Below are 12,291 nucleotides of genomic sequence, written 5' to 3'. Positions count from 1 at the left end.
TGGAAAGTCACGATACAGGGGAGCAGTCCATAAACGTTGGCTAATATAAACATATGCCTGTGTCCTCATCAAAGACTGCTTGATGTGGGATTAAAGCTGAAATGTCTTCACTGAAAAAAATCTCCATAAAGTATAAACATGCTGATAGGTACATTAGTCATGATTTCTCCCCCTAAACATACTTGTGGATTAAGCATAACATTTGCATCAAAAAGTCTTTAAAATGGCATCTAAGTAACTAACCTAGAAAATGTACATCTAATTAACCTATGCTTCAAAACAACCAGTTTAGCAGCGATTATAACAAGAGCTTTAAAAATTATCTTTTCTTAGATCTGAAATATACTTGGTTCATGCCCAATAATGCTTTACTCTCTGCTGAGGGGCTCCAGGGGAACCTGAACCCCTGTAATACCCAATGCTGAGGGCTTCTGTGCCAATTTCACAGTCACATTGAATGAGCCCTCTGTCCTGCGATCTCTCTTGGTCTATGTTCTTATGCACTTCGAAGTGGCATAAAAGATGGTTTTTAAGAATCCCCTATGCCTAAATCATTACCTACGAAGGAAGTGAGAATTGAGGTGGTCTATTAATTATCTCAGCCAGCTTCTTGCTTTTCTGCACTAAATTGCAATAACTGTCCTGAGCCCTGTGAAATACCTAGCCATAAAGGTAACCTCTTTATAAAAAAACAAAAAAAAACAAAAAAAACTGTGCTGTTGTTTAAGAGAGAAATGGCTGATGCTACACGATGGTGATGCTATTAAATTACGGTTCTCAGAGCCTGAAGGGATCAGGATTATTTACCCAATCTTCTCATTTTAAGGCAGGGGATTCTGGGGCACAGAGAGCTGAAAAAACTTGCCCATGGTCAAGACTGACGTAAAAGCCCAGGCCGGGCGCGGTGGCTCATGCCTGTAATCCCAGCACTTTGGGAGGCCGAGGCGGGCAGATCACGAGGTCAGGAGATCGAGACCATCCTGGCTAACACAGTGAAACCCCATCTCTACTAAAAATACAAAAAATTAGCCAGGTGAGGTGGCGGGCGCCTGTAGTCCCAGCTACTCGGGACGCTGAGGCATGAGAATGGCATGAACCCTGGGGGGCGGAGCTTGCAGTGAGCCAAGATCACGCCACTGCACTCCAGCCTGGGCGACAGCGAGACTCCGTCTCAGAGAAAAAAAAAAAAAGCCCAGGAATAAGTATGATTAGGGAGATAGAGTTATGATTCAAGTCCTTTACTACAATATCAATCACATATTAATAACATCCAGCAAGACTTTGCTCATGTACTTTAAAAATAATAATTTCATTCTTAATCACCTAAGGATGGCATAGCGTGGGTTCTTTGATAAACAAGACTGAACTGCCAAATTCCAAATAGTTCTATTGGTCATTTGAATGAAGATGAGCTTTCTGTCCCATTTCATAATTCTCTTTGGCTTTGTTTTGCTTTTTTTGTCTTCCCACCTCTCTTTATTGGCCACACATGCATGCCATTTCAAAACAAGCTGTATTGCAGGGGACGGGGGCCAAGGTGCCCGATCCGTAAACAGGTAGCAAGAATGAGATGGACAGGCCACCAAAGCACAATCATAGTTTATGGAATGAACAGAATTATAAAGTAAAAAGAAAAATTGCAGAAATAACACACATTTGTTTGAAGAAGCTTTTCAGGTATTTGCTTTCTGGAAAAATGTATCTTGGAAAACTTGACATTTTGCTACTTCATTAAATAAACTGGCAAATGGGCCGGGTGCAGTAGCTCACGCCTGTAATCCCAGCACTCAGGAAGGCCAAGGAGGGTGGACCACTTGAGGTCAGGAGTTCGAGACCAGCATGACCAACATGGTGAAACCCCATCTCCACTAAAAATACAAAGTTAGCTGGGCATGGTGGTGGGCGCCTGTAATCCCAGCTACTTGGGAGGCTGAGGTAGGAAAATCGCTTGAACCCGGGAGGCGGAGGTTGCAGTGTGCCAAGATCATGCCATTGCACTCCAGCCTGGGCAACAAGAGCAAAACTCAGTCTCAAAAAATAAAAATAAAACAAAGCAAAGTGGCAAATGGATGGGAGTCAGGAATGGATCAGTTAGATGTCAGGCCCTCTGAGATTCAATTAGGTCTCTTTGCTTTTGGGGAAGTGCCAAGGAATGAAAATAACAATATAGTTCCCTCGAGTCAAATGTGCAAAGGTACCTTCTTTTTCTTTTTTTTTTTTTTTATTTTTTTTTTGACAGAGTCTTGCTCTATCATCCAGGCTGGACTGCAGAGGCATAATCACGGCTCATTGCAGCCCCAAACTCCTGGGCTCAAGCGATCCTCCCACCTCAGCTGCTTGAGTAGCTGGGACTACAGGTGAGCACTACCACGCCCAGCTAATGGTTTAAATTTTTTGCAGAAATGGGGGTCTCACTATGTTGCCTAAGTTGGTCTTGTGCTCCTGGCCTCAAATGATCCTCCTGCCTCAGCCTCCCAAAGCACTGGGATTACAGTGCCACTGTGCCCAACCCAGAGGCACATTTCTTTAAGTTTATGTAGGTAACGAAGAAAATGTCAGAGGGAAAACCCAGCACCAGGGACCATTCTCCTCAAAGTCTGCCCTGGTCAGGCCCCAACAAGGACTCTCTGAGGCAAACGCAGGCCACAGCCAGCCAGGGAGCTCCCCATGGGGGAGGCCCACAGGTGGGAATAAGCCTCTTTGAGCTCCAGTGACTCCAGGACCTGGGGTTGGCTTAACATATCATTAGCAAAGATGATGCCTTAGGTAACTAAAGGAACCTTCCCAGGAGATGAGAAATGTGTCTTTCCTTTTCAAGTCCCAGAAGCCCTTGGGACTCAATGGAATTTCTAAGAGTTTCTGGCATCTCCAAAATGAATGTTCAATGCCACTGCTGTTGTGAAAAGCCCTTGATCAACCTAGGCTGACCACCTCTGCAACTAGCAGGCCAACCTCCCAGGCCGCCCCACCCCACAGCCATAGCCTTTCTCCACCAGAGAACCAGAAGGTCAGGACCACGCCAGCACACCGCATCCAAAGGTGTGGTCCTCTTTCGCTTTTGGCCTTTTTTTTTTTTTTTTTTTTTTTTGGTAAAGCAAAATGTATTTTAGTTTTTTGTCCCACACACCGAAATTCCATTTCCTTTTCCCTCCAGAAACGGCTCAACGTGACACAACAAAATCACTTTGGTCATCTGCACTCCACAGGGGCAGGCTAAAGGCTTTCTGCTGAGAGTCCTCATTTTGCTTTTAGAATATAGGTGCTCTTCGTCTAGCGGAATGTTGGCATCAATAATTAACACTGAACTGCACCTGTTAAAAATCAGGCAGCATTTTCTCATTAGGCCCTCTTAGTCTCTTAGCATATTTGTAATCACTAATTCAGATTTGCAAAAAGCTCCTTCCCCATAATAATGATGTCGGTTCCATTTATTTTGAGCCCAGGGGTCTCTGGAGCCTCATCAGCTCCTCTTTGTACTTATTTACAAGGCTGTCTTAATTGACGAAATTAGTTAACCACCAGGATTTTGACCACCATTCTCACACTCAGATTGTATTTAAATAAATCATTGGAACTGCATCAATTACGTGAGTTTCAGAAAGCATTTGGTGGTTAAAAACAATCCCAGGGGCTGTGATTTTAGTGGCTTAACTCTTCCTTTCTAACCAGCATCCCCCCATGAAATCTTTAACTTTTTTTTTTTTTCAAAAAGATTTCTTTTAAAAGGGCCAACCTTTCAATCTCATCGTATCTGGTCTAAGCACTGAACTAAGAACAGAAGGACAAATCACCACCCCCCCCACCCCGCCACCCCCTCCCCCACCTCCTGCTTCCACCACCAAGTAGGAGTTGTGGAAAACAACCAAAGTATTTCTACTTCCAAGCTTCAACAGTACCCACCTGCTAGCAGATCTGCCTCATAACTCACATGTTCACTGCCCACCATGCGTTCTTAGAAACTTACTCATAGGCTATCCCCATTTTCCTCTGAATTTTGGCCTCTAGATGTTAATTTCTAAGTGTTAAAACAAAAAGGCAAAAACTTTTGCAGAAGAAAATAATCCTTTAAAGATGAATAACTGTCTATGGAATCTCAGAAAAGGGCTGCAGGGCATTTTTAGGTGGAAAGGAGGCTCATTTACCTACAGCAATGATGGAGCTAAAGTGATGCTGGTGTGTTAAAGACATGTGAGACACAGTCCTGGACGCTCCACTGCTGCTACTGAGGAATCCTCCCCACCTGGCTCTAAAGGACCTGAGTCTGAGCTAAAGAGCGTCTTCTATTCCTCCCATCATGAAGTTTTCCCAGATGGGTTCCGGAGATCCCCTTGTCTCCTGGCATTCAGGTCCTTGGGCAACCTCCTCCCTAGTGTCTTGCTTAATAATGGAAAAAAGCAAAAGTGGTGGCTGTCCCTTCCAACACTAGGTTACAAAAGGCTGTGACTTCTGTGATCCTGCCCTCTCTCTCTCTGGCTCCTCCTTTGCTCAACCTGATGACAACAGCTGCCCTATGAAGAGGCCCATGTGGCATGGAACAGTGGGCAGCCCCCAGCCAACAGTCAGTGAGGAACTGAGGCCCTCTACAAGGAAGTGAATCCTAACAGTAACCACATGAGCAGTTCCTTCCCCAATTAATCCTTCCAATGAGACCTCAGCCTCAACCCTTCCTTGCTTACAGTCCTGTGAGACAGCTGGAGACGGAAGACCCAGCTAAGCCACACCTTCATTCCTGATACAGGAAACAGTGAGGTAATAAATGTTGCTTAAAGCTACCATACCTTGGGGCAATTTATTATGCAGCAACAGGTAACTAATATGCCCACTTATGTTCCAAATGCATCAGAGAATTTCATCATAAGGTTTCCTTCAGTCCTTTTCATATGCTCAATTATTACAGTTCTCCTCTTCCATACTAAATAATTTGGAAATTCCATCTGTCTCTTTCTGAGTCATCTTTCCTTCCAACTCAGACCTGAATCCTTTCCTGACCTCCTTTCTCCTTATTCTTCCAAACAGCCAATCCAATATCACCTTTTCATGCACATCCATGGGATGCAACATGCTCCTGCAACTTCAACCAAACCTGTGTCCCTCCAGTTGCCAGAGTTCTCCTCTGCCTCCCCTGCTGGACTGGACTAGGACCCCCTCGGAGCCGGGGCCATGCCTCACCCTCTTATCTCCCCAGAGCCCAGGAGGGTGCCTGGCACACGGGGTGCTCAATCAATGTCTGCTAAGTGGATGAACAAAGGCTACAGGAGCATGCGCAGGCATCTGCAGGGAGACAACTGCCAATTTCAAACCCCTAGGGAGTGATGAGACTAAATTTCATGGCATTGTGTGACGTGCTCTCCAGAATCCTTCAAGGACAGCAGATTGCCGCTGTCATCTCCACGTACTCTCCCTTAATGCATCATATTTCATACTCCAGTCTCTAATCCAAGTCCCCTCACTATTCATGCAATCCTGCTCTGACAGGGAAACTATACTGACGCTTCTCAAATTCCACACCCGTTTTAGTTTTATACACTATAAAGCATATAGAAAACAGACTCTCAACTTTCAACCCTTCTGTTATTAAACTCTCCTCATATGAAGAACAACACAAACGGGAATTGTACTTTAAAATTACATGCAAGCCTGGGGTAATTTTTTTTTTAATATCAAACCCTGACATGGGCAATTGTGACAATTATTGATTCTTGTTAAAGTATTCCTTCTAATTCCTGCTAACTTTTGAGCACTTAAAAAAATTAACAAAAATGTAGGGCTGGGCATGGTGGCTCACACCTGTAATCCCAGCACTTTGGGAGGCCGAGGCAGGCAGATCACGAGGTCAGGATATCAAGATCATCCTGGATAACACGGTGAAACCCCGTCTCTGCTAAAGATACAAAAAGTCAGCGGGACGTGGTGGCAAACGCCTGTAGTCCCAGCTACTTGGGAGGCTGAGGCAGGAGAATCACTTGAACCTGAGAGGCGGAAGTTGCAGTGAATCGAGATCACACCACTGCACTCCAGCCTGGGCGACAGAGCAAGACTCCATCTCAAAAAAAATGTAAATAAATAAATAAACAAAAATGTAAGAAATGCGATGTCCTGAAAGCTTAATTCTACCTTGTAGCCTCCAATGCGATGCTCCTGCTTAAACTCCTTCCCGTTTTTCAGCCACCGCATGGTTGGTGTTGGGTTCCCCCCCGCTGGGCAGCGAAACTTGACAGTGTTGGCCGCAGGCACAGCATGGAGCCGCTTTTCCATCTTTTCTGTGTTGGTCCAGTATGGTGCTCCTGTTTTGGAAAACAATATTAGAATGTATACCAATGGACAGCTTCCCCTCCATGAGTAGACTCCAAACAGGTAAGATCATTTCGCTTTGCATGTAAATGATAGGCTATTTTTTAAATCTTTGGGTAATATTTACATTTGGAAACTATTTTCAGAAGTCCAATCCAGCTGGCTGAGCAGAAGGTCCCAGAGAGGGATGGTTCATGTCTACTAACAGGAAAAAAAAAAAAAAAAGTGTTTGAGCCCTCTTCTCTCTCTTGTTCTTGATGCCAGAAAATAATTTCATGCCAAATCATGTTTTAAAATGCTATTTTATATACATATGAACAACATATACAACTGCAACAGCTCAGTCCTCCAAAAATATATCATTTTGGATTGCCACACCTATTAAATGACCACATATACACACTAGTAAAAACAAGCTGTTCTCAAAAGCCCTATCAACTTATCCATTGGAGCCTTACTTTAAGGGCAATCAATAGTATAAATTATCATTCTAATATAATAAAATAACCCAGAGAGGCATTCATACATTTCTCAGAACTTATATACAAACAAACAAAAAAAAAACTGTATCACTAAATACATACTAACTTTTTTAATTTAAAAAAAAATTTATTTCCAATGGTGGTTATGAATGCCATAAACCTACCACCCCACCTAACCAATTAAATGTTATGTTAAAGTTATGCCCTCCAAATGTCCCCGAAAGTCATAAATACAAGTGATTTTTTAAACTCAAGAAAAAAGTTTTAAATCACAAAGTAAAGTATATTTTTTCTAAATAAAAGCCACAACATCAAGCCAGAATACCACTGTAAATTGTTCATGTCTGCTAATAAGGGCTAATGACTACTACCGACTGAAAGCTTCTACTTTGCCAAGCACTGCTCAAAGAGTTTTTACATGTCAACACATTAATCTTCACAACAATTCAACAAGAAAGGCACGATCATAATCTTGGCTTCCAAGTGGGGAAACTGAGGCACGGAGAAGTTAAGTAACCTACCAAAAGCCACCAAGCTTGGAAGAGGTGCAGCCAGGATTTGAACCACATCAGTCTGATGCCAGAGCCCACTATCTGCAACCCTACTCTCCACTGCTAGGAAGATGCAGCTTCTCCATGAGGTTGGAATCCGTACCTTCCACCACTCTGATGTTTAAGGCTGAAGTCCCAGAAAGCCAGCCTGGGTCAAGGCACACGTCCTCCTTTTTTTCCTGTCCAGAACCTCTACTGTACGGCAATTTAACTTTTCACATATATGTTTCTGTCTTAGCAAAGTGGTAACCAAAATCCCTGTATTCCTCTGAAACAGCCACCAACAGGGACTTGAACGTTGTAGAAGGCTAATTCATAACTGTGCTTATTTCTGATAAAGGCTAGACTGAACAACAGCACACACACTTCACAAACCCAGGGCAAAATGGCCCTAGGCAGGGGCTTTGTCTCTGATGCATATTTAGAAGTCTCCTCTATTCTATGGGTATAGAGCACATCCCTGGGGGATAAGGATCCCCTTCACTTAGCAGCCAGACTCTCAGGGTACAATTAGGAATTGAAATCACTGCATCCAAACACCTACCCCAATTAGCCTTCACGCTTGCTCTTGAAACCTGTTGTCAAAGGTAGGGCTGAGATTTCTTTACAAGGGCATGCTGTATCTTTATCCCTGTGCTTATCTAAGTGTCAAAGTGATGGGATTTAGGTGCATCCATATGATGCTGAAACAGTGGGAAGAGGGGCAAAACTATAGAAGCCAGGAGGGAAGAAGAGGAAGGAGGGGAAAGAAGGAACAGGGGCTGAATTCTTTCCTTTGAATCCAGTTGCATTTGCAACCTGGGTAGACATTTGGCTTTGGGTGTTGAATGCCCATAAAGGCACCTATTCTTTTGAAGGTTCACCAGGGAGTACTTGATTCCTATTCATCACAAGACTCTCAAGGCCTGGCATATACTGAAACAATTTCAATAATCTTTCATTTTAAAAGCTTCTACTTAGAAAAATCCATCCACAGCCACAGCCACTAAAAAGAAACCATTGAGAGCACAAAACAAATAATGAGCTTTGTCACTACACAAAGACGTTTACAAATCTGACCTAAATGAAAAGCATACCTCATGCTGTCAGGTGTCTGCACTCATGTCATTTGTTTAAGTAAACACAATAGCCTATTCATATGAATTAGCTAAATATTAATGCAGTAACTCTTTCAGATAACATCAATTACTGCTGAGCTGATCCTGTGGAATGTCTTTTCTTTTTTACATGAAAGAAATCAACAGATATGTGCTTACATACCATTAGGCATGATTTTTATGTTCCCTAAAAAAAAGTGGGATTTAGCTGAAGGAACTAGGAATGTTGTTCTTTTCTGCCCTCACTGGGCCAAGCCATGGGTGAGACTGTAACAGCACAGGGACCGCACCAGACCACGCGCACCTATGCAGGCCTGACCTGTGGCAACAGCACATAGGCAACCCGCATCTTTGTCTTGGTGCCTCAGGAGTGATTTAAGGACTAAGGTGAAATAATTTTGCTGGAATTTCTGGCAGGTAGCCACTTCTGTGGGGTGATATTTCAATCATCAAAGCTACACCTATAAAATCTGCTTCTGCAAAACAGAGACACAGCCATACAGCAGGGTACGGGCACAGTGCTGCTCATCCAGGTCTCAGAGATACAAGGTTAGGGGCCACCATAAAAAATCCAGGCACAACCCTCCACCCAGGCTCCCATGTGTGACCAGCCCCACCCTGGTGACTGCTAACATCACACCAGCACACAGCCTCTCTTTAAATGTCAAGCTCACAAATATGTTTAATGAACTTGATATGGGAGAGGAGGAACTTTTTTTTTTTTCTTTTTTTGAGACAGCGTCTCGCTCTGTTGCCCAGGCTGGAGTGCAGTGGTGCGATCTTGGCTCACTGCAAGCTCCACCTCCCGGGTTCATGCCATTCTCCTGCCTCAGCCTCCCAAGTAGCTGGGACTACGGGCACCCGCCACCACGCCCAGCTAATTTTTTTTTTTTTTTTTTTTTTTTGTATTTTTAGTAGAGACAGGGTTTCACCGTGTTAGCCAGGATGGTCTTGATCTCCTGACTTCATGATCCACCCGCCTTAGCCTCCCAAAGTGCTGGGACTACAGGCGTGAGCTACCTCGCCCGGCCGGAACTCTTTTATAATTTTACAATAGTTCTTCCTAAAATACACTAGCTTTATGTGAACCTTGAATCTGTAAGATCTGGAAAAATAATAATACTATAAGATAGCCCTACTGTGTTTCCTTCATCAGTAGCCTTGTGTCCTCTGTATGTTTTTGCAGTTGGAAAGGCCACACATGGAAATGCCAGGGCCTCCCAAGAACTGCAAAGCAGCTGGAGACAAACACCATCCAGACACTTAGAACAGGCTCCTCTACCTAAGGAAGCCCCTTTGATACCAGGGCTCGTGAACAGCTTTAACAACTCTTATTTGGAGAAGGAACTCATGTACCAAATTAAAGATCTACCGAAGCAGAGATCAGCCTTGCCCATAGCAGATGCTCAACAGGGATGTTTACTCAACAATCTTATCTAAAATGAATCTGCAGGGCAGGCACAGTGGCTCACGCCTGTAATCCCAGCACTTTGGGAGGCCGAGGTGGGCATATCACCTGAGGTCAGGAGTTCGAGACCAGCCTGACCAACATGGTGAAACCCTGTCTCTACTAAAAATACAAAAATTAGCTGGACGCGGTGACACATGGCTGTAGTCCCAGCTACTAGGGAGGGTGAGGCAGGAGAATTGCTTGAACCCAGGAGGCAGAGGTTGCAGTGAGCCGAGATCATGCCATTGCACTCCAGCCTGGGCGACAAGAGCAAAACTCTGTCTCAATCAATCAATAAAATGAATCTGCAAGCCAAGGACACATGAGTTTCCCTGAACTTTATATACCTTAGAGGTGTATGAAGAGTGGGCTTAAAGTCAACTAATAGAGACATGTGGTATAAACTTCCAATGGCATTCAAAATGAATGACACTAATCCACCTGTAAAGGAAACAAGTTAACCTCGATGAGAGGTATGGTTCCTTTGGCTCTGACATTCTTAGAACTTCTGATATAATAGGTACCACGAGAATGATGTTCTCCTAATGATTAAATACTAAGAATGAGCTGATTAAAGAACAGTCAGACCTAGCCACAGTCAATCAATCCCATCACATCAATCAAATCCCATCACCAGTGTATAGCATACCTACTCATTATCATTTTCTACACTGTAACAGTTATTGCATATTAGTAATAATGTTAAGTAGAATTTTACTTTAAGACAACAGAAGTCTTTTAAGATGCAATGAGTTAAAGAGAGATTTATAAACCCACAGAAACTTCCTTCAAAGGACTCCAACATAGCCTTTATCATTCCCACCCCAGAGCCAAGTAATTCTTTCTCAGGGCCCCTTCTTTGTGATAGATGTGTGCTTCCAACATCAGTGTCTCTGTACTGAAAAATACAGTTGGTCTGATGCTGACCAACAAGAGTAGGGCACCTGGAGGGTACAGCTGGAGTTGTCTTTAGCCTATGAGGTAGGCACTCAAGCGTTTATTGGATGGATGGATGGATGGACGGACGGATGGATGACTATTAAAAGCTTTAGCTATAAAATGAAGTAGTTGCACTGATTAAGGTCCCTGCCAGTTCGAACATACTTTCCAGGTATCTATGTGCTAGGCAGGTATTGATTCTGTCAACAAATGGTAGGATTATATGATTTCTTTTGACCCTGCAATTTAAACTTAGTGAGAAACCATAGGCTGCTGGGCCTGCCCCCACCAAAACCCTTGCACATCCCAATGCTGACATCTAAGGTTTATAATCTACTCTCTCTCTCACTCTCTCTCTCTCTCTCTCTCTCTGGAACCAAAAAAGAGAGAACATGGCCCAATGATTTAAAGGAGAAACATGGAATCATATTACCAGGCTGAACCAAAAGAGACCTCAGTGACCATCTGGCCCAACGACTGATGTGATCAATGTCATCCAGAAAGGTTAAGTGATTTGATCAAGGTCACACAGCCAGAGGCCGGGCTGCGGCCAGGCCCATCTCTAGCTCCCTGAGCAGTGTTCCTTCAACCACTCCAGCCTGCCCTTTGAACTCTCCCATGGTAATTAAGTCAGAAGTTCAAGATTTATGTGAGCAGCGGCCACTGATGACTGCCAACTGTATTTTTATGGATGCAAAAAATTTTAAAAACACAGCCTGTTTCAGCTCCTAGATTAAGTCTCACAAACTCTCTAAAGCCCCACTAAAGCCTCTGTCTCGAGTCTATAATTAGGGCTTTTAAAAATATCACTAATCAGGACATTTGAGTGCTTTGACTCCTGACAGGGGAAAAATGTCTCAGAGCTCCCACTATCCCGCCGTTCTGTTTTCGGTTTGGTATAAACTAAGAGAAAACAAATCTAACAAAATATGGAGATGTGAGTGAGGATATGATTATGAGGGGGTATGTCTGTGGCTTTGAGAAATCTCATTAAAAACTTGCTAACCAGCCAGGCATTCAATCAGAAATACATGTTTTAAAAACCAAGCAAGTTAACCACAAGTGAAAGAACTGAGCCCACTAGCAGACCAGTTAGCCTGTGGGAATTCCCAAGATCTGCCTTCAAAGGAAACTTCTCCAATCATTGGCTATGCTGTTTGACCAAGGAGGAGACTGAGAAAGATATTCAGTCCAACCATCGGATGGAACACCATCACCAGTCTTTGTGATAAAATACCAAAAGCAGCTTTTTCTTCTTTTTAAGAGACAGGGTCTTGCTCCATTGCCCAGGCTGCACTGCAGTGGTACAACCATGGCTCACTGCAGCCTTGACCTCCTGGGCTCAGGTGATCCTCTCACCTCAGCCTCCCAAGTAACTGGGACTGCAGGCATGAGCTACTACACCTGGCCAATTTTTTATTTTTTGTAGAGATGGGGTCTTGCTATGTTGCCGAGGCTAGTCTCAAACTCCTGGGTATACA

At 43.7% G+C, this 12,291-nt stretch overlaps 1 protein-coding gene across 9 annotated transcripts in view; it reads right to left on the bottom strand.

Annotated features, from left to right (window-relative positions):
- FGFR2 (fibroblast growth factor receptor 2) overlaps positions 1-12,291 on the bottom strand; it is a 121,421-nt gene that overhangs the window by 67,885 nt on the left and 41,245 nt on the right. For all 9 annotated transcript variants that reach the window (XM_055246825.2, XM_055246835.2, XM_055246845.2 and 6 more), the window contains one exon: positions 6,115-6,284. In XM_055246825.2, coding sequence (XP_055102800.1) covers positions 6,115-6,284 — 170 coding nt within the window. The remainder of the gene's footprint in view (positions 1-6,114; positions 6,285-12,291) is intronic.

Source organism: Symphalangus syndactylus, chromosome 2, assembly GCF_028878055.3.
Source record: "Symphalangus syndactylus isolate Jambi chromosome 2, NHGRI_mSymSyn1-v2.1_pri, whole genome shotgun sequence".
Lineage (NCBI taxonomy): Eukaryota > Metazoa > Chordata > Mammalia > Primates > Hylobatidae > Symphalangus > Symphalangus syndactylus.
Note: the sequence above shows the minus strand (reverse complement) of the source record. Positions and strands in the feature narration are given on the sequence as shown.